This window comes from Paroedura picta, chromosome 5 (assembly GCF_049243985.1).
Source record: "Paroedura picta isolate Pp20150507F chromosome 5, Ppicta_v3.0, whole genome shotgun sequence".
NCBI classification, from domain to species: domain Eukaryota; kingdom Metazoa; phylum Chordata; class Lepidosauria; order Squamata; family Gekkonidae; genus Paroedura; species Paroedura picta.
Window position 1 is genome coordinate 130,950,994 of NC_135373.1, and position 22,797 is coordinate 130,973,790.

The 22,797-nt window shown below is 47.8% G+C and overlaps 1 protein-coding gene across 1 annotated transcript; it reads right to left on the reverse strand.

Annotated features, from left to right (window-relative positions):
• Nucleotides 1–4,302: 4,302 nt before the first annotated feature.
• On the reverse strand, nt 4,303–21,159 carry LOC143839175 (uncharacterized). The gene is made up of 3 exons (XM_077341000.1): nt 21,040–21,159; nt 9,533–9,616; nt 4,303–5,090 (listed from the first exon to the last, which is right to left on the reverse strand). The coding sequence occupies exons 1-3, from the start codon at nt 21,094–21,096 to the stop codon at nt 4,791–4,793; spliced, it is 441 nt and encodes a 146-aa protein (XP_077197115.1). The 5' UTR covers nt 21,097–21,159; the 3' UTR covers nt 4,303–4,790.
• Nucleotides 21,160–22,797: the final 1,638 nt, after the last annotated feature.

Sequence of the window (22,797 nt, forward strand, 5' to 3'; positions counted from 1 at the left end):
TGGAAGCTGGGCTGTGTAATGGATTGAATCCAGACAGCCAAGCAAGGCTCTCCCACAACGGCCTAGGGAAGCTATACCTAGTCTCTGACTAGGTTTGGTAGGTTCCTCCTGGCAACCAGTGAGGGATGAGGGGGGACCTACTGGGAGCAGGAAAAAGGCCCAGCTGGCAATCAGCGGCTTGCCTATGTCACTACCCATGTGACCCAGAAGTGATGTCATCATGTTGGAGATGTCAGGGTGATGCTCTGGTATTTGGGCAAAAACTCTATGGTCAATTTGGCTTCTACCAAATTTGAGGGAAGTACACAAGTTGTTCTAGATTCCTGAGGTGGTCACCTACTGCAGGTATCCCTACCGGCATAGCTGAGGTGAGTGATGATTGGGGAAAGAACTATTGTCTTGGAGTCATGTGTGGGGGAGACTGTTCTTTGGGGACATATTGGGACCCCAGCAAGAAGCTTTCAAGGCGAGCAAGGTGGTTTGCTGCTGCTTTACTTGATAGACTGTCTGTTGGTGGACCCCCATTCAAGTATAGAGACTATGCTTAACTTCCAAGATCTGGTGAAATCAGGCCATGTCATGTCATTCTACATCCCCGTTTAGACACAAATCCATCCTTTCTCAACATTTTTACCATCGAGAAACTACCAAAACATTCTTCAGGCTTCGTGGAACCCTAGAAGTGGCATGATTGTGCAGAATATGGTTGGGAAGCTGAGCTATGGCCACACCCACCTGGGGCCCCTCTCCTTCCCACCCCCTCCAGGCCCATCATTGGCCATTTCGGGAGGGGGGAACAGGTTGACATGACCATATATCATCATAAATGTTTAACAAAATTATATATTAAAAATTAATTAACCCTACCCCTTTGGGAAACCCTTCCAGGGCCATCAAGAAAACCTAGTTGAAAAAGCCTGTACTAGTCAAAGATATTTGTAATGCAATCTTGAGCAGTGTTATACCATCCTAAAACTGTTGGCTTCAGTGGGCTGAGAAGAGTATAACTCTGTTTAGGTCTGCACTATTAAGTTTCAGCTTTTGATTAAGCTGTGGGTGTTTTGCTATTGCTCTGACTGGCTCTCGAACGTAGGAATGAGGGCTGGGCTATCAGTCTCTTCTGATGATGCCTCAGAGCTTCTGGACTTGTGGACTCACTGCTTCACCTAACTACAAGAGCAAACAAAGATGGTTTGACTGTGTCCCCACAAAGCTGGAAGCTGAAGCCTGGAGCAGTGGCCATTTTGCATGTTGCCTGGGAGAAGCAACTCTCTGATCCTTACTTATGTGGTATCCCTGGGTTGCTAGAGAGAAGAAGGCAATGGCAAATAACTTCTGCTCATCTCTAACCATATGGGCTTACCATGATTCAGTTGCCATATGAAGAGAATTATTATCAGCCCTGTACAGGGTATAGAATCATAGAATCATAGAGTTGGAAGGGGCCATACAGGCCATCTAGTCCAACCCCCTGCTCAACGCAGGATCAGCCCTAAGCATTCTAAAGCATCCAAGAAAAGTGTGTATCCAACCTTTGCTTGAAGACTGCCAGTGAATGGGAGCTCATCACCTCCTTTGTTGTTGTTGTTGTTGTTAGGTGTGAAGTCGTGTCCAACCCATCGCGACCCCATGGACAATGATCCTCCAGGCCTTCCTGTCCTCTACCATTCCCCGGAGTCCGTTTAAGTTTGCACCTACTGCTTCAGTGACTCCATCCAGCCACCTCATTCTCTGACATCCCCTTCTTCTTTTGCCTTCAATCGCTCCCAGCATTAGGCTCTTCTCCAGGGAGTCCTTCCTTCTCATGAGGTGGCCAAAATATTTGAGTTTCATCTTCAGGATCTGGCCTTCTAAAGAGCAGTCAGGGCTGATCTCCTCTAGGACTGACTGGTTTGTTCGCCTTGCAGTCCAAGGGACTCGCAAGTCTTCTCCAGCACCAGAGTTCAAAAGCCTCAATTCTTTGACGCTCGGCCTTCCTTATGGTCCAACTTTCGCAGCCATACATTGCAACTGGGAATACCATAGCCTTGACTAAACGCACTTTTGTTGGCAGGGTGATGTCTCTGCTTTTTTGGATGCTGTCTAGATTTGCCATAGCTTTCTTCCTTAGGCACCCTATTCCATTGCTGAACTACTTTGACTATGAAAATTTTTTCCTGATATCTAGCCTATATCGTTGTACTTGAAGTTTAAACCCATTACTGCGTGTCCTCTCCTCTGCAGCCAACGGAAACAGCATCCTGCCCTCCTCCAAGTGACAACCTTTCAAATGCTTAAAGAGGGCTATCATGTCCCCTCTCAACCTCCTTTCCTCCAGGCTGAACATTCTGTCTCCAGGGGCGATAGTCCTGTCTCCATCAGTGAAGGTATGTCCCAGACTCCTCCCCAGCCTGATGTCAGCGGTCTGTGTCCACCATTTTGTCAGTCGCTGCTGTGGCTAGAAATTGGGGATGTTGCTCGAAGGCTTTGATGAACGGCCCCTGGAGTTCCTCGGCTTCTTTTTTCATTACCCACTTTGAGTATTGGTGACACATATGCTCCTTTACAAGCCCACCCTTGTGGTAATTTACTTAATGAGAATGGCAATTGGAAGGAACATCTTACACAAAAAGGAAAATGACACACAAGCTCTCCTCTCCGCCACCCCCTTCTCCTCCTCCAGTGATTCATTATTAACAATCAAAAGGAAGAATTAGCTTTCCGAATGATCTCTCCAAAAAGGGGTTATCAGTTTGAAGGAGGCTCTTCTAGCGCCGGGAGGGGGGGGGAACCTTCAGAATGAATTGAGTGGCTTACAGGGTAGTCGGCGGAGTCTTATGAGGGGCGGACAGCAATTGTATTATGAAGAATTATTAGCAGACAACTCTCGTGGATAAGATATAATTTTATTATAACGGACAGGGAGGATTTGTCCTGAGCACAAGAATCTCTTTTTCGTTGAAGGCTTTGAAACAGGCCACGGCTGTGTGGTGGGAGGTGGCATGGGCCTGCCTCCTCCACCCCATGCACCACCAGGAAATGCCACAGCAGGGTATCATTTGAGCCAAAGATAACCAAATCTAAGCCCAGGCAGAACTTGTGTGTGGAACAGACTCGCCTCTAGAGCCATGGAAGTGAAAGCCGACCAGAACAGGAAAACCACCACTGTTTTCATTACGCTTGAGAGGAATATGACGCTGTTTGAGATTCAGCTACCAATGGCATATCAGTATATCTAATACTACTGGCCCCAGGTAGATGTCTTGTCCATGAATATGTCTAATCCCCTTCATTGCCATCTATGCCTGTGGCTGTCCCTGAATCCTTTGGCAATGAATTCCACATTCTAATCCAGGGGTAGTCAAACTGTGGCCCTCCAGATGTCCATGGACGACAATTCCCATGAGCCCCTGGCAGGGGCTCATGGGAATTGTAGTCCACGGACATCTGGAGGGCCACAGTTTGACTACCCATGTTCTAATCATTTGATATGTAAAGGAGTATTTGCTTTGGTTTTCCTGACCTCACATTACTGCTCATCAGCTTCATTGGCTGTCTTCTAGAATTTTGGGAGAGGGAGAAAATGTCTCTCTCTCAGCTTTCTCTACCCCGTGCATTATTGTCTGAATCTCTATTATGTTCTTTTCTAAATTGAAAAGTCCCAGAATCTTCAGATTTTCCTCAAAGGAAAGGTGACCCCAACTCCTTTTAAAGCCACCTATGCCTGTGGCCATCACTATATCCTCTGGTAGCAAGATTCACATTTTAATTGTTTGAAGGATAAAGAAATATTTGCTTTTGTCCAGGATGAATCTATTGCCCGTCAGATTCACTGGATGTCCTTGAGTTCTTGGGGGCAGAGGTTAAGAGTGGCGGCTTCTAATCTGGCGAGCCTGGTTTGGTTCCCCGCTCCTCCTCCACATGCAGCCAGCTGGGTGACCTTGGGCTAGTCACAGTCCTGATAGACCTGTTCTGACCAAGTGGTAAGGTCAGGGCTCTTTCAGGTCAGGTGTCTGTTGTGGGAAGAGAAAGGGAAGGCGACTGTAAGCTGCTTTGAGACTCCTTTGGGCAGTGAAGAGCAGGGTATAAAGAAGAAGAAGAAGAAGAAGAGGAAGAAGAAGAAGAAGAAGAAGAAGAAGAAGAAGAAGAAGAAGAAGAAGAAGAAGAAGAAGAGTTGGTTCTTATATGCCGCTTTTCCCTACCTGAAGGAGGCTCAAAGTGGCTTACAGTCGCCTTCCCATTGCTCTATATCAGTGCTGTGGCGAGCCCAAGGTCACCCAGCTGGTTGCATGTGGGGGAGTGCAGAATCGAACCCGGCATGCCAGATTAGAAGTCTGCACTCCAAACCACTACACCAAACCAATTCTTCTTCTTCTCATAATTTGGGAGAGGGAGGGGAAGCTCTCTTCATCAACTCTTTCCACCTTGCGCATAATTATTTGGACCTCTCTCATGTCCCCTCTGGGTTGTCTCTGTTCTAATGTGAGATGTTTTCTTCCTCCTTTCCTCATAAGGACGGGGCTCCAACCACGAGAGATACAAGCAACCGTGACTGCAGGAGGAAAGCTGGTACTTAGCATGAAATTGGAGAGCCATTGAGCCAAACGTCCCACCATATTGCATCCAGTGCATGATCTCAAAAGAAGAAATGCACGCCTTCTTCGCCACGTTGAAAAAAAATAAAAAAATCAAGGTTCTTCCCCTTACATCTTGCTTATTAAAGCTTGCCCCATTTGATTTCTCCAGTGCCTATTGATCTTGGTTTTTTCTCTCAGCCCATCACACATTTCACACTGCAGCTCCTTTGGGGGTCAGAGGGTAAAGACGGGCCCTTTGAACAGCTTATCTCTGAACTCGGGAACAGGAGGCCGCAAAGAGGGGGGGGGGGCTGCGTCCAGATGAAGCGGCTGCTGGGCTTTGAAGCTTCTCTTAACACGCTGGATGTTGATTACTTTCTGAGCACGCGAGAAGAAGAAAGGCGCGAGGGTAATCTCCGAACCAGCCTTTTCCAGTTGCCTTGCTTCTTCAGTCTGTGCTGTGTTTGGTATTTCGTGGCTGTGGCTCAGGTGCGGTGGGATGGGATGGAGCGATGGAGCAAGAGGACTTCCAGCCTAAAAGCAAGGCAGAGAGACTCTCCAAATATTGGAAGAAGAGAAGAATGTCCTCAAAAACCCCCACTCTCCTTGTTGGTACAAGGCGTGTTGGCTCCAGTAGAATTTCTCCAGGAGAAGTGTCTTTGCTTGGGATCACTCCCCCCCCCCCCCAAGAAAAATGAAGCCATTTTTCTGGATTTGGCATGTCCGGGTGAGACGTTAGCACCCTTTTTAAGTCTGGGAGGGAGGTGAGGTTTAGCGTTATTTCCAGCACACCCCCCCCCCCAATTTGAATAAGCAGAGAAATAAACTTTTGCAGGGTTGTTTCTCTCCAGATGTCCTTGGATTACAATTCCCATGAGCCCTTGCTAGAATTATGTTGGCAGGGGCTCATGGTGATTGTAGTCCATGGACTAATGGAGAGCCACAGTCTGGCCACCCCTGCATCCTGCAACTAGGCCTAGATGACCCCTTCCAATGCTGTGTTTTTATGATTCAGAAAGTCACACCTTTTGTGACATCATGTCATCTCTGGAAAAAAAGAGAAATGACATTTGGTAGCTCTAAGAATGGCCAAAAAGTCTACAGTTTTACTTTATGCTGTTATGGCGATTCCTAGAGCTACCCTATCCTTTGTTTTTACTGCTAGTATTGCAACTCCTACCATATCCATGCCCACAACCCTCCCACTGGTTGCTAAGCATGCTCTAGGCCAGTGGTTCCCGACCCCGGTCTGGAGACCGGTATCGGTCCGTAGATCAGTCGGTACCGGGCCACGGCTCCTCCTCTTCCTCCTCCCCAGCTGCTGCATCAGGGGCTGCCCTGCCACTCTGCCGCTGGCTCACCTTTGGTGCTCTCCAGCGGCCACCATGGCTGGGGCTCCCCCTCGGCGTGTCACTGCACAGCTGCTGCTGGCACCGCCCCCCAGTGGGCGGCAGGAAGTCAGGGGCACCGGTGAGAAAGCAAGTGGAGCAGGGGCTCAGGCGGTGGTGACATCCCTTGGCAAAAGACTCCCCCCCTGGCTTCAGTAAAATTGTCAAGCGTTGACTAGTCCCCGGTGATAAAAAGGTTGGGGACGACTGCTCTAGGCCACTAAATTTTACGGTATCATTTCAGTAAAATATCGTCAATAGCACTGTTGAATGAAACAACCAGTTTTGGTTAGCAGTGTGGGGACTCCCAGGTTTGCAAATCTGATAACATCCCTAGTTCCTGAATGTCCACCAGGAACTGTGGCTGCTGAGCGGAAACGCTGCAGGAATTGAAGTCCAAAGTAGCTACGCTGAAACGAGACTAAACTTTTGCCTCCGCTGCCGGGATTTGGAAGCTGTCTCCGAATATCTGCGTTTCAATCGCGCCGCAGAGACTGATAACTTATGCACAGTCCTTTAAGAGCAGTCAGGTAATGTTTGCATTTTACGGATAAATGGATTAGGGATTTGTCAGGCCAATTTTGCAGATTTCTTTCAAGAATATCACAAATCTTGCTTTTAAAACTCGAAAATGCCATAAATATTTATCTCGGGGAGAGGCGGCGTGTTATTTGTAGCTTCGGCTAATCGTTTTAAGTATTTCCAATATTCAAAAGCTCTTGTTATTCCAAAGGCGTCCTCTGCAGTTTGAGAGCTGGCCACGCTAACGGGGTTGCGTTTGGACTTGTGCATTTCAAGAAAACGAACGTTTGTCCCAGTGAATGTACCTGTTGTACGGTGGCCACGTAAGAGGCAAAAAGCAGGTGTCGAGATGACAATTTGGACTACCTTTTGTCTGGGGGCAACCCTCTTAAGCAGCAGTTTTGTGTAGCAGTGTGGCATTAGATCTCGAGGAGTCAAGTTAGCTGGAGCCAGACAGGGACTGCAGCGTTGCCAAACTCCAGGCGCAGCCTGGAGATTCGCTGTCACAATTGGTCCCTGGACAAGAGAGATGTTATTTATTTTTATATTTATTGCTAGATTTCTTGTTGTTGTTAGGTGCGAAGTCGTACCTGACCCATCGCGACCCCATGGACAATGATCCTCCAGGCCTTCCTGTCCTCCACCATTCCCCGGTGTCCATTTAAGTTTGCACCGACTGCTTCAGTGACTCCATCCAGCCACCTCGTTCTCTGTCGTCCCCTTCTTCTTTTGCCCTCGATCGCTACCAGCATTAGGTTCTTCCCCAGGGAGTCCTTCCTTCTCTAGATTTCTAGATTTCTAGACCACGCCTATTGGCTCTGGGGTCTCGGGGTGGTATGCAACACTGCTAAAACACAGAACAATTGAAACCATTGAAACAATGATTGAAACAAATTGCTTAAAACACTGAAACGGAGCTTGCACAATTCTGCAGAGCCTGCAGGACGAAAGCTTTCCACCAGCCATTTGGTTGAGGCCGGGTAATAGCTGAGGTCAGGGGCCCCTCCTCAGATTGGCCATGACATCAGGCCCTCCCTCTGGTATTCCTTCATTCCCTGAAGCGCCAAATGGGGGTGGAGACTCAAAACGGGGAAGGAGGGGTTTAACACTGGCATAGGATGAAGAATGAGTTTTAATGTAGGGGTTGTTTTATATTTTATTGTGGGGTTTTTAATGTAGTAACCCGCTGCGAGGCAGCTTGTTGGGAGTGGCAGGTAAAAAAAAAACCATTCTAATAAATAATTAAATAAATAAAACAATTAAAAAGGAATACATAATTAAGTCCATCAGATAGACAGTTGTTTGAAAGAGTAGCAATGCATGTATTTTTTTTTTAATGCACATGCAGCTTTGGAGCATCCAAATTGGCCATTGGAGTTTTTTTGGTCTGTATGTCCCGAACCTTTATATGGTCATGTTGACCTCCCCCGCCTCCCGGAATGACCAATGATGGAAGGGGAGGGGCCTGGGGTCGGCATGTATACAGCTCTGCTTCCCAACTGTATTCCGCACAATCACTTTGAGGAACCCCAGGAGTGGTGCGATTGTGCAGAATATGGTTGGGAAGCACAGCTGTAGACATGCCGACTCCAGGCCCCTCCCCTTCCATCTTTGCCCTGGAGAAAGCCCATCCGTGTTTGAAATGGTTGATATTAATTAGGCAGGGAGCAATGGCGATATTTGGCCATGCTTATAAGCTAGAGTATTCCCAGTTGCAATGTATGGCTGTGAAAGTTGGACCATAAGGAAGGCCAAGAGTCAAAGAATTGAGGCTTTCGAACTCTGGTGCTGGAGAAGACTCTTGCGAGTCCCTTGGACTGCAAGGCGAACAAACCAGTCAGTCCTAGAGGAGATCAGCCCGGACTGCTCCTTAGAAGGCCAGATCCTGAAGATGAAACTCAAATCCTTTGGCCACCTCATGAGAAGGAAGGACTCCCTGGAGAAGAGCCTAATGCTGGGAGCGATCGAGGGCAAAAGAAGAAGGGGGCGACAGAGAATGAGGTGGCTGGATGGAGTCACTGAAGCAGTAGGTGCAAACTTAAATGGACTCTGGGGAATGATAGAAGACAGGAAGGCCTGGAGGATCATTGTCCATGGGGTCGTGATGAGTCGGACACGACTTCGCACCTAACAACAACAATAAGCTAGAGTAGAAAGCTGGCAATTTTAGAGGTCTCATTTGACACCTCCGTATCCTGGTATGGATCATACCACCACCGCAGGGCCTCCACGGGGCCCTGAGGGCGGTCACTAACTTGTCACCAGCGTCTAAACAGGCCTTGCATATATTCCTAGGTGGCCACAGGTTAGTTACTGCATATTTCCCGAGAAAACAAGATGCTTTATTGCTTCATTATTGGTTATTTATAAAGCTTTGCCGCTCTCTTCCAGTGATTCATGCGTGATGATTGTCCGCCCGGCTCTGACAGTTCCCCCATTACACTATGTTAACATATTTCAATAAGTAATCAATTTGGCTTGCAGGATGTGGTTCGAATGCAAGTTCCATTACTTGCATCGTATTTATTTTGGGCGATGGGTTGTCCATCTTAGTCGCCGGCTCCCCCCTGCCTTTCTCTCTCTCTCTCTCTCTCTCTCTCTCTCTCTCTCTCTCTCTTTTAACATTTGCCATTTTAGGATAAAATGCTTAAAAGATTTGCATTTAAAAAATGAATGGAAAGGATCGGACCGCCTCCAGACAAAAACAAGTAATTATGTCATTTGTATTGCAAAGCAAGAGAGGCCGTAAAACATCGGAATATTTTAAAGGGAGGGGAGGGAGGGAAGGAGGAAAGGGAAGATTTATACTTTGGGGCGGCTGTATATTACGGGTGAAATGACAGGCTCGGTAGGGGGGACCTACTAGCTCGGGTGGTACGAAAGTTCGGAGGAATCACAAGCAGAATTAAGCACGGGTTTCCTTTCCTTAATCAAGGACTCAATTAGTCTTCCATCTTAGCTTTTCACTTCGGCTTCTAGAGCAAGAAGTTTTAAAAGGACTGGGTTTCTTCGGGATGCGGTCAAGAGTAAAGGATGCTGCAGCCCAGAACAGGGAGCAAGACGTACCTGTTTCTTTCGGGGGCTTCTTAGGAGCTGAACAGGAAGTTTCAGGCCAGGACATCTTTCAACTTGGCTTTGTTTGTTGGGATCCTAGATCAGCCAAGATGGAAACAAAGGCAGAGTCAACATCTCCTCTTTTTGTTGTTGTTGCCATCAAGTTGCAGTGGGCTTAAGGCAACCCTGTAAGGCAGGGGTAGTCAAACTGCGGCCCTCCAGATGTCCATGGACTACAATTCCCAGGAGCCCCCTGCCAGCAAACGCTGGCAGGGGGCTCCTGGGAATTGTAGGCCATGGACATCTGGAGGGCCACAGTTTGACTACCCCTGCTGTAAGTTTTCCAAGGCAGCTGATGTTCAGAAGTGGTTTTCCTTTGCTTGCCTTTGCATAGAAGAGAAGATGAAGAGCTGGGCTTTTTTTTTTTGCCCTGCTTTTCACTACCCGAAGGAATTCCAAAGCAGCTTTCCTCCCCACCCCCTTTCCTTCTTTTCCTTCCTTCTTCTCCCTACAACAGACACTCTGTGAGACACATGGACTGATTCTGCACTTACTTTGTTTATTCCATTGTGGATCCTGCTGAATTCAGATTGATTTGAACTCGGGTCTTCCTCTATTCCCCTTCCCCCAATTGAAACAGAAAGTGTTCTGCACTCGATTGGGGAAGCTCAGAGTGGGGAGGGGAGCCAAGCGTAGCAGGAATTTCCCCTTTGTCCTTTTCCGAGCCTAGGACTTCCTGTACCCCATAGGTGAAGACAAAGCTGGTCTGAAACCGAAAGCTGTCACAGTGCTTTGTCAGGTCAACGAAGGGAACATTGGAAAACTTGTTAGTCTTTAAGCTGCTACTGGACTCAAATCTTAGCCCAAGAAGTAGGCTTGACAAAGCCTTTTGCAGGGAACAAATGAATTCTTCTTCCGGTCCTAGAACGTGGGTCCTGTTATCCTACTCCAACTCTAGTCAAAGTATGCGCACCTAAAAGCACCTGTAACAAAGCTACATAATTAGCCAAATGTATGAACATCTCAAGCAGCGGTTTTCAACCCGGGGGTCGCAACCCCCTGAGGGGTTGTTTGGCCTTTCCCGGGGGTCAGGGCGGCGGTGGCGGCATCATAGCGCTGGCCTCCTCCACGCTGCCTCGGAGCTCACTGAGGTGGTGCAGAGGAGGTCAGCGCTATGCTGCCACTGCTGCTGCCTCCTTGGTGCTGGCCTCCTTGGCGCCATCTCGGTAAGCTCCGAGACGGTGCAGAGGAGGCCAGCACCATGCCGCCACCGTTCTGGCCACCTCCGCTGCCACTCCATGCCCCCTACCGCAAGAGTGATGGTGGCGTTTGTACATGTGCGCCACAGTGTGTGCACATGTGCACTGCCACATCTGCGCATGTGCTTCGCTGCGGGAGTGCACACATACACATGAGCGTGCACATTACTGCCACCCCGCACCTGCTGTAGGGTGGTGGCTATTGAGAACCGCTGATCTAAAGCAATTTCCTGACAGTTCGTGCTTGCTGTAACCCAGGTTCAAAATGATCAAATTTGGAAGAAGGGTTGGTTTTTAGACTCAACTTTTCGCTACTTGAAGGAATCTGAACGTGGCTTACAATCGCCTTCCCTTCCTCTCCCCACCGCAGGCACCCTGTGAGGGAGGCGGGGTGAAAGGGCTCTGAGAGAGAGTGCTCTGTGAGGACAGCCCTATCAGGACTGTGACTAGGCAAAGGTCACCCAGCTGGCTGCATGTGGAGTAGCAATGAACCAGATCCGGTTCACCAGTTCAGAAATCGTTGCTCTTCTCCTTTGCACCCAGCTGGCTCTTGTTAATAATGTCTAAATAGGTGAGATTCATGAACGTAGATCTGTGATGCAGGTCAAGCTAAGCAGTAACATGTTTCCTTACATGTTCAGAACTCACTTTTATACTATGTGATTTCCCTGTTTTGATCCTTCTTCTGGCAAACTCTCTCTTCAGATGATGGCATCCACTAGTCAGAGCTACCGTGTGTTTGTGCATGACGTGCTGTCAAGCCGTGACTGACTTACGGCGACCTCATAGGGTTTTCAAGGGAAGAGTTGTTCAGAGGTGGTCAACCATTGCCTGCCTCTGTGTAGAAACCCTGGACTTCCTTGGTGGAAGTCCAGCCAAATCTACTCCAATCCAGCTATTGGTATGACCTACTGGGTGATGGGAAGTGTCCTCAAGTCATGGTTCATTTACGATGACCTCATAAAGTTTTAACGGCGATAGATGTTTTCCCATTGTTTCAGAATCAGAATCATTGCCTGCCTCTGTGTAGAAACTATGGACTTCCTTGGTGGACTTCCAGCCAAATCTACTCCAGTTTATCTATTGCTATGATCTACTGGGTGGCAGGAAGTGTCCTCAAGTCATGGTTCACTTACGATGACCTCATAAAGTTTTCAAGGCGATAGATGGTTTCCCATTGTTTCAGAATCAGAATCATTGCCCGCCTCTGTGGGCAATGGACTTCCGTGGTGGACTTCCCATCCAACTCTATCCAAAACTATCTATTGCCATGATCTACTGGGTGGTAAGAAGCTTCCACAAGTCATGTGTGACTTATGACAACCTCATAAGGTTTCCCCACACAATAGATGGTTTGCCATCATCTTTCTCTGGACTTCCTTGGTGGTCTGGTCCCTGTTTAGCTTCTGAGACTGGAGGAGACTGGGGCAGCCCTGGCCATCCAGGTTGGGGGAATCTAAGCCAGTACGCCTGTATGTTTCAGCTATGCAGCTATTTTGTTTGTTTGTTGGGTCCTCTATTGTGGTTATTTTGTCGGGCCATGAAAACTGTGAAGAATCTGACAGAGCTTCTTGTTACGGCAGAGACCTAGCTGATTGTATCTCTCAAGACATTTTTTTAAATGAATGAATCAAATAGGCGGATACTTTTGGGGGAGGGAGATGAAAAGTTGCATTTATATTGTAATTCAAATTGAATTTTGTGGATCTCCAGCATTTTAACCTCACGCCCATGAGGAATCCGAACAGTCATGAATGGCCCCTTACAGAAACTCACCTGGCACTTTTATTAATGGAAAATATTCAGGGAATCAATTTTTCAACTATCCGCGGCCCAGTCTAATCCTGAACGAGGAGGACTTTTAGGATTTAGCCAACAGTTTTAAATTGCAGAAGGGCCCTCTTCTGTTTGCCAAAGGTCTGGCGTGAAAATGAATAACTGTGATTCAATGCCATTTCTGTCTAACGATTTTTTATTGATATTTGCCTCGCCAGCATCTACTTTGAATTAAGCTTTTAGGGCCTTTTTTCCCCCCTTTTTCCTTTTCTCGTTCGCAACAAACTTTGCATTCGGGACGGACAGGCCGTTCGCCTATTGGCATCGGGAGATCTTCATTGATCATTTTGGGTAATGTATTCACCCTTTCCCTCCCTCCTCCCCTTGCACGTTAAAAAAAAAAAAACAAAAACATCCCTTCTGCAACACCGCTGAAGATTTATTGTCAATGATTTATTAAAATGTAATCCGGAGGTTAGTCTGTATCGTAAAATGAAATCTGCAGGGCTATCTCGGTGGAAAACACGCAAACCTACTATGTCAGGAGAAAACAAATGATTAAGGCTTCATTAGCATGGGTGGGATTTGAGAATGAAACAGAAAATGGCTAATATGACCCCCATTCCAAACCCCCAAAGTATAAGGACTCTTATGGAGCAAAGCGATACACTGGTTAATTGTCTTTTTGGGGGGTACAATTGTGCATAATGATTCCTTTCTATTCCCCCTCCCCCCCGTCTTCTCTACGTTAATTTGCATTACCCAATCTGGTCTAATTTTTCCCTAGGAAAGGTTTCCGCTTGCCCTAGCAATATTATAGTTGCTAATTCAATTACACCGAAATAGTTTAATAGAAAATATAATTGCTTATTCATACAGAATACCCATTAAGGAAGTGCAAAATCTTTTACCTCCGGGTAAATGCGTATTAGTGCTTAGGAGGCTCGAACGTGGGGTGGGGGGGACGGAGGAGAAGAGGAGGCGCTGGGCTGATCTTTAATTGTTTGTCACCTGCTTCCCAAATAATATGAATGGACCCCAACGAAATGACCACTCATTACGAGCTTCAATTTAAGGCGCTTGGCTGGGGTCAGCAGATTGTTTATGCTGATCACCAATGATTTGAAGTTGTGATTACCATAAGCAATTTAAATTTTATCGATTTCCCCTCCCTTCGGAAACTTGTAATTGAGCATAGACGGTTGGGCCTGTGGCTCTCCAAACTAAATTGTACTCCGAAGCCCTTGCCGGATTACTGCGGGAATCGATAAGCAGTCAGTCACGTTAACAATGAAATAGCTCCATTAACATACAGCGCTATCGGTGAAACTTTATTTAGGTGGGGTGTTGTGTCGCCTTCATTGTTTCATTAGAAGGACGGCTTTTGTTGGCTGCGTGAACGCATGCGCCTCTCCTCCCCCTCCCCCTTAAATACCATCCTCAGGCCCACTTTGGTATTGTCAAGGCCCTTCTTGTGTGGGGCGGGGAGGAGGAATGATGGGCAAAGAATGGCTTCCCTGCTTGGCATTGAGGCCCACTCCTCACATGGCCTCGGAAATCTTTCAGGTCTCCCACTGCAAACTATGCTATTAAAAGTTTGCTCTAATTCAGCTCCCTCCTCTGCAGAACCATTGATTTCACCCGGGCTGGAATTTATGTGATTTTTCGGCCAGCCAATAGTACATTGGTCACTCATATATCATTGGGTGGACCTGCTGCCACCCTTGCGCCTCTGTGGCTCTGCTGAGGTGTCCGGCACAGAGCTGGGAAGCTGAAAAGGGAGATTTCTAGTTCGATCAGGGAATTGTGGCCATGCTCCCCATGTACGCTGAACTAGAAGAAGAGTTGGTTTTTATATGCTGCTTTTCTTTACCAGAAGAAGGGACTTGGGAATGTTCAGCCTGGAGAAAAGGAGGCTGAGAGGGGACATGATAGCCTTCTTTAAGTATTTGAAAGGTTGTCACTTGGAGGAGGGCAGGACGCTGTTCCCGTTGGCTGCAGAGGCGAGGACACGCAGTAATGGGTTTAAACTTCAAGTACAACGATATAGGCTAGATATCAGGGGGGGAAATTTCACAGTCAGAGTAGTTCAGCAGTGGAATAGGCTGCCTAAGGAGGTGGTGAGCTCCCCCTCACTGGCAGTCTTCAAGCAAAGGTTGGATGCACACTTTTCTTGGATGCTTTAGGATGCTTTGGGCTGATCTTGCATTGAGCAGGGGGTTGGACTAGATGGCCTGTGTGGCCCCTTCCAACTCTATGATTCTATGATTCTAAGAAGTAGAAAAGCAGCTTATAATCACCTTCCCTTCCTCTCCCCACAACAGACACCCTGTGAGGTAGGTGAGGCTGAGAGCACTCTGTGAGAACAGCTCTATCAGGGCTGTGACTAGCCAAAGGTCACCCAGCTGGCTGCATGTGGAGGAGCGGGGAATCAAACCCGGCTTGTGAGATTTGAAGCTGCCGCTCTGAACCCCGACACCACGCTGGCTCTCAGCTGTGCAGCCCCTTTCATGTTCTTGAGATTTCTCTTCTTTCTTTTCAAAATCCAGATTGGGAAGTTTTTCAGTCATTTCTAAAGAGAAACCAGACGGGAGGGGGAGGAGGAGGAGGGAACCCCACACACGCAGAGGCTTTCATTGGAAGTCCTTTTACACTTAAAAAAAAAAAACAATTAAGTTTTGAGAACCATTTAATTTTTACTTGTTTTAAGCACCGTCATAAACATCTGCCATCTGGTGCAAAAATTGCCTCGTGTGGCAGAGGGAGATTTAAAGTTCTTTTGTCTTTGATACTTTTTCCCTGCTGCATTTTTTTCTCTCTCTCTCTCCAGCAGAGCAATTTAAACTTGCAGGTATTTAAATAGCCATTTATTGCTATAATGGAAGAGTGCGGCTTTAAAAGATACACTCCGTGGAACGACTGTCATTCACCATAGGAACGTGCTCCTTTCTGTAATGGTACAAACCAGCTGTCCGCGGCTTTCCGGTCCCCTACCTTTAATTGTGCCTGGAGCTTTGGTCTCTGAAAGGAACTGTAGGGACTGCCTACTCTGCGAGGCCGGTTGTCGGATGCCGATTATAGGATGCGCCGCTGGAAAAAGCCGGGTTGGGCGGAGTGACCTCGGCACAGTGCTGGAGGATCACGCCAGCCATATTTCTGAACGCCCATTCGGGGTCAAAATGTTTAATTTAATAGCTCTGACATTAGAGGACGCTTGGTTACCTTCAGATCTCTAGTGGTACTTTCGTAGCCACTGCTTCTCAGATTTCGCCATTGTCACTTCTGCCCCGATAGGGTACCTGATAGAATCAGAGAGTTGGAAGGGGTCAGACAGGCCATCTAGTCCTACTCCCTGCTCAAGGCAGGATCAGCCCGAAGCATCCAGGATAAGGATCTGTCCAGCCGTTGCTTGAAGACCGCCAGTGAGGGGGAGCTCCCCATCTCTTTAGGCAGCCATTTTAGGGTCACGGAGTTGGAAGGGGCCATACAGGCCATCTGGTCCAACCCCCTGCTCAATGCAGGATCAGCTAAAGCATCCAGGATAAGGATCTGTCCAGCCGCTGCTTGAAGACCGCCAGTGAGGGGGAACTCTCCACCTTCTGAGGCAGCCATTTTGGAAGGGACATACAGGTCATCTAGTCCAACCCCCTGCTCAATGCAGGATCAGCTAAAGCATCCAGGATAAGGATCTGTCCAGCCGCTGCTTGAAGACAGCCAGTGAGGGGGAGCTCTCCACCTCCTGAGGCAGCCATTTTGGAAGGGACATACAGGTCATCTAGTCCAACCCCCTGCTCAATGCAAGATCAGCCTCAAGCATCCGTGAGAAGTAGCTGTCCAGCCACTACTTCAAGGCCACCATCCCTGTAGGCTGCCCATTTCACTGCTCAACTGCTCTGAAAAACGTTGCCCTTGATATCTAGCTGGTACTGTTCTACATGTAGTTTAAAACCACTTTGAGTCTTCTGCTCATCTCTTGTGTTGAAACACCCATGGGCAGCCTTTTTCAACCTCTTGACCTTGGAGGAACCCCTGAAAAATGTCTCAGGCTTCGAGGAACCCCAAATATTGCCATGGCCTGCATCCGTATAGCAATCCTTCTGGCCAGTTCTGTTTCTTTTCGTTTTCACATCTCCCCCCCACCCCATCCATCTCCACTTGGCGCGGGGAATGTTGATGGCCAGCCTTGGATTGCATCGCTATCAGGACAGTTTGGGCTTTGATGATTTCCTACATTTCACTGTTTTCACGGGAGGGCGGCGGACTGCGGGGTTATAAGCGGAACTTGCCTTGCTGTTCCTCAGTTCTGACAAGTTAATGTTTAGGTTGCTCTCAATTAACTGGATTTTTTGCACTAAGTCAAGGATTCATGCATTGGGCAACCTGCAGAAACCTGGCAAATGTATCTGAAATAGTGTGCATGCACACCAAAGCTTATACCTTGAATAGTACGAATAATAAGAGTTATACTCCACTTTTCACTGCCTTCCCTTCCTCTCCCCACAACAGGCACCCTGTGGGGTAGATGGGGCTGAGAGAGCCTCTGACCGGACTGCTTGATCAGAACACCACTCTCAGGGCTGTGACGAGCCCAAGGTCACCCAGCTGGCAGCACGTAGAGGAGCATGGAATCAAACCACGGCTCACCAGATTTGAAGCTGCCGCTCTTAACCACTACACCACGCCAGCTTAAACTTTCGTTGGTCTTAAAGTTGCCACTGGAATCGAACTTCGTTGTAGTGAATGTGGGTTGACTTTGACAGTAGACTTCAGCCTCATTCTGCACACCTCAGCTCATGCGCTTTCAATGTGTCTTTGCGGCTGGGCATGATATAGGAAAACCTGCTTCGCAAGAGCATTGAAAGCGCATCACCCAACGCGTGCGGAAAGCCAGCGAAGGTTGGCTTCTGCTTTGGTACACCGAGTCAATTTCGCCGACCCAACCTGGAGCTGACTTCCAAACATCCCATATTGTCCAAATCCTCTTTCACGACCTTCCACAAGGACAGGGAACGCAACAATCTGAAATGATTTCATCAGGAGCCCTTCTCCGCCGAGTTGGCCGCCCGCTCCAAAGCGATGCCACTCGTCAATTATCTCCCCTTCGGATTCGGCGAAGAACCACGACAAGGAGAGGAGACGCAGATCGAGGAATCCGAAAGAAGGTTTTTAGCCCAACTTTAATCGCCGTATTCAGAAAATCAGCCAGACTCCCCCACCCGCCCACCCCCCACACACGCACGCACACACACACACACACACACACACATACACACACACTGCCTTTCAATCAAGGCAATGTACTCAACTGGATAACATCTTACGCACGTGAATTCCTTTGGCTGAGAATTAAAGCTGTGTGGAGAAGGGGCTCTAATTTGCACTGTTGTTACTGCCCTTTCATTCCAAGTGACCGTGCCCTCAGATGCACGAGTCGGAGGAGGGAGAGGAAAAAAAGAGTGTCTGATTAGTTTTCACAGGCTCCTTTTATGCATTTGAATACCTTAATCAAGTCCCTTCTAACTTTTCTTCTGTCGGGTTTTTGCTGTCTCTCAACATGCTTTATGTGACATGAATAAAGTACAAATTGCAACACAATCTCAGCATGTATTCATTCTTTTTTTTTCGGGGGTGGGGGGGGGAGAGGGAAATATCCCAATCCTCCCCTTCGTTTCTGCTTGCGTTCCTTTTGTGTTTGTTTTCAGCGACGATTCCTTTGATTGTGTTTACTGGCATGTATGTTCAAGCAAAAGCCGAGGAAGATTCTCAGAAAGCGAACTGGAATTTGTTAGCATAAGTATTTGGATGGAGAGGGAGAGGGACGGTGGGGGGAGGGCGGGAGAAAAACCCTGACTCTTGATATTTTTTTTCTCCCATCATCCGCTCATCATATCATGGACCAGAAACATCCAAATAACCTTTGAGGCCTGATTCAGCTCATGAAAACTGCTTGACGTTCTTCAATCCGTTTGAAACATTTTGCTGTGGATAGGGACCAAGCCCTCTGAGGAAAGGCTGAGGGATTTGGGAATGATCAGCCTGGAGAAAAGGAGGTTGAGAGGGGACAGGGTGGCTCCCTTGAAGGATTTGGAAGTCCTATGAGGAAAGGCTGATTTGGAAATGATCAGCCTGGAGAAGAGGAGGTGGAGAGGGGACAGGGTGGCTCTCTTGAAGGATTTGGATGTCCTAGGAGGAAAGGCGGAGGGATTTGGGAATGATCAGCCTGGAGAAGAGGAGGTGGAGAGGGGACAGGATAGCTCTCCTTAAGTACTTGAAAGGTTGTCCCTTGGAGGAGGGCAGGAAATGGTTCCTGTTGGCAGCTGAGGGTAGGACTCTAAGTAATGAGTATATACTATGTGTAGAACATAGTATATACTATGTGTAGTACTGGCTAGATATCGGGGTGGGTGAGTGGGATTTCACAGAGTAGTTCAGTAGTGGAACAGGCTGCCTAATTATTTAATAGTTAATTACTTGTTTTAATGAATGAATAATGGATGCTTTGTCTATGAATTTTTTTACTGAACTTGTTGGAAACTGCCCTGAGCTGGCGATGCCAGGAGGGGCAGTCAAGAAATCACTGAATGAATGAATGAATGAATGAATGAATGAATGAATGAATGAATGAATGAATGAATGAGGTGGTGAGCTCTTCTTCACTGGCGGTCATCAAGCTGTGGCTGGAGATATCCTGGATGCTTTGGGCTGATCCTGCACTGAGCAGGGCATAAGACGACTGGGCATATAAGATGACCCCCCAACATTTCCACTCAAAATATAGAGTTTGTTACACTACATTACAGTACTATGGGCCACTATGGGCAGCTATGTCTATCCCAACTGAAGTGCACCCGGCATATAGGATGACCCCCCCCACTTGGAGGCATGTTTTTCAGAGGGAAAAAAGTAGTCTTATATGCCAGCAAATACTGTATGTAAGTAGTTTCTTATACTCCTCTGCATGCTTTTGGCTTGAGTTGGCTCACCCACTTTCTCTGTGATATAATGTACCTTTGGGGGGACGTAGCTGGGATTTTGGGGGGCCTCTTTGCAACTGGCTGGGAAAGGAGCCATTTCTCGATTGCTTTGTAGGGCTGGTCTCTGACTGGTTAGGCCAAAACTAGTGAGAACAGGGAAAAAAATGAGTAGCTATAGCATGACAAAGGAAAGCGCTATCAAGTCACAGCTGACATAGGGATGCCTGTCCACCAGTGGGACCTGGAGATCCCCAGGTTTTACAACTCATCAGTTCCCTGATGGCTGTTTTGGAGGGTGGACTCCAAAATATTCTACTCCATTGGAGGGTGGACTCCATAGCATCAGCTCTATTATACTCCATAGCATTATACTCCCCCCCCCCCTAAATCCCACCCACTCCCAGCTCCACCTCTAAAATTTCCAGCCATTTCCTAACCCATAGCTGGCAATCAAAGATCAGTCCCCTGGAGAAAATAGCTGCTTTGGAAGGTGGACTCCATAACATTATGCTCCACTGAGGTCCTTTCCTGCCCCAAATCCTGTCCACTCCCAACTCCACCACCAAAGTATCTAGGTATTTCCCAGTCCAGAGTTGGCAGCCATAAGGTTTTCACCGCAAGAGATAAACAGAGGTTGTCTTGCCCTGCACATGAACCCTGGTCTCCCCAGGTGGTTCCCCATCCAAGTTCTAATCAGGGCTAAACTCTGCTTAGCTTCTGATATCTAACGAGAACAGGCAAGCATGGGCCATCCAGGTCAGTGCTGCTCCCGTGGAAGAAGACATAATTAGCAAGCACCCCAAATGATCTGTTATGTATATCTGGTAGACTAACAAAACTCTCATGCAACAAACTGTGGTTTAGACAGACCAACGTTTATGATGAGCTAGTGTGGTGTGGGGAGAGGAAAGGGAAGGCGAATGTAAGCCGCTTTGAGACTCCTTTGGGTAGAGAAAAGCAGCATATAAGAACCAACTCTTCTTCTCCTTCAGTAATATCAGGACTCTCTCAGCCTCACCCATCTCACAGGGTGTCTGTTGTGGGGAGAGGAAAGGGAAGGCGAATGTAAGCTGCTTTGAGACATCTTTGGTTAGAGAAAAGCAGCATATAAGAACCAACTCTTCTTCTTCAGTAATATCAGGCTCTCTCAGCCTCACCCACCTCACAGGGTGTCTGTTGTGGGGAGAGGAAGGGAAGGAGATTGTAAGCCACTTGGAGACTCCTTCGGGTAGAGAAAAGCGGCATATAAGAACCAACTCTTCTTCTTCAGTAATATCAGGGCTCTCTCAGCCTCACCCACCTCACAAGGCGTCTGTTGTGGGGAGAGGAAAGGGAAGGCGACTCTAAGCCGCTTTGAGCCTCCTTCGGGTAAAGAAAAGCGGCATAGAAGAACCAACTCTTCGTCTTCTTCTGGAATGAAACAAAACTTCTGCTGTAATCTTGGGCAGGCCACGCCCCTGGAGCACCAGCATTCCCAACCATCAGCATACGTTGTTTTCTAAATAGTTACCTTTGAAATGGAGCATTGTTCGAAACCAGCTGCTTGGCTCGAGTCTCCATTCTTCATTGCTGCTTCTCTGATGAATATGCAGATGTACGGGTTGGTTTCTATTTCCCCCACAGCTTGGCCTAATATTTACATTCCGATAATGCTGACAAAGAGGCTGAAGAGGCCAGACATTTTTTTTTTAAAGGGGGGGGGGGCATACAGGTCGCAGTGTTGGCTTCTAAAAGGAGCATGCGTGATAATAGAGGTGCGCTAACGAGGTATTAATCTTGCAGCCCTCCCTCCTGCTCCTTCCCGTCTTGCACAAAAGCTGCTGTGATTAGAATAAAGGTGAAATGAACATTAAGTATGATAAATGATAACATCCCCATGGGAGTAAATATACCACTCAGAGAGACACAGAGAGAGAGAGAGAGAGAGAGAGAGAGAGAAAGAGAGAGAGAGCTAATCAAGCCGGGCAGTGAGCTAATGGACTTCGAGAACAACCGTCTCAAAATGAGTCGGAATTGGAAAGGGGTATGCTTGAGGGGCTACGACTGCGGAAGGGGAATGGGGGAGTGACGCGCGTGGTTGATGATACCGTGAGCGACACCCGGAAGGTACCTTTGTATTCTCTGTGTTGGGATGTCTTTGCTTTTTTTTGGGTTTTTTAAAAACCTGACAGCTAAAATGAATTTGACAACCACATTTAAACCAAGGCAAGGGATTAGGTTAGGCCAGGGACAATCCAGTGGGCAAGATTCTGGGCTCATTCTCTACCACAAGGGTATGGTAAAGGTAAAGGTAACCTCTGTGCAAGCACCGAGTCATGTCTGACCCTTGGGGTGACGCCCTCCAGCGTTTTCATGGCAGACTCAATACGGGGTGGTTTGCCAGTGCCTTCCCCAGTCATGACCGTTTACCCCCCAGCAAGCTGGGTACTCATTTTACCGACGTTGGAAGGATGGAAGGCTGAGTCAACCTTGAGCCGGCTGCTGGGATCGAACTCCCAGCCTCATGAACAGAGCTTTCAGACTACATGTCTGCTGCTTTACCACTCTGCTCCACAAGAGGCTCTCCTTCTTCATAAGGGTATGAATGATACCGAATTCAACTGTGGGTTTTATTTTGGTTTTTACTTCGGGCAGGCTTTCTCAACCAGGCTTTTGGGAAACCCCGGGGTTTCTCTACGGCCCTGGAAGCATTTCCTGAATGGGTGGGAGTTGAGTTAATTAATTTTTAATATATATTTTAGGTTTGTTAAACATTTATCAGGTGATATGACCATATAGAAGAGCCTCTTGTGGCGCAGAGTGTTAGGCAGCAGAAATGCTGTCTGAAAGCTCTGTCCATGAGGCTGGGAGTTCGATCCCAGCAGCCGGCTCAAGGTTGACCCAGCCTTCCATCCTTCTGAGGTCGGTAAAATGAGTACCCAGCTTGCTGGGGGGCTAAACGGTAATGACTGGGGAAGGCACTGGCAAACCACCCCGTATTGAGTCTGCCATGAAAATGCTAGAGGGCGTCACCCCAAGGGTCAGACATGACTTGGTGCTTGCACATGGGATACCTTCACCTTTACCTTTACGACCATATAAAGCAGTGGTTCTCAACCTGGGGGTCGGGATCCCTTTGGGGGGTCGAACGACCCTTTCACAGGGGTTGCGGCAGGACAAGCAGCTTGGCCAGGGGGGCACCATCCACACAACAGCCTTCTGAGGTAGAGCAAGATAGAGCTTTTGTCTGTTTAGAGCAGCAGAAAAGAGTGAGATCAGCATGGTGGGA

Coding starts and splice junctions, on each gene's coding strand:
- LOC143839175 (XM_077341000.1), bottom strand. CDS start 21,096: ATGAAGAATGGAGACTCGAGCCAAGCAGCTGGTTTCGAACAATGCTCC. Junction 9,617..21,039: donor AACAATGCTCCATTTCAAAG/GTAACTATTTAG, acceptor TGGCTGATCTAG/GATCCCAACAAACAAAGCCA. Junction 5,091..9,532: donor GAAGCCCCCGAAAGAAACAG/GTACGTCTTGCT, acceptor CCTTGCTTTTAG/GCTGGAAGTCCTCTTGCTCC.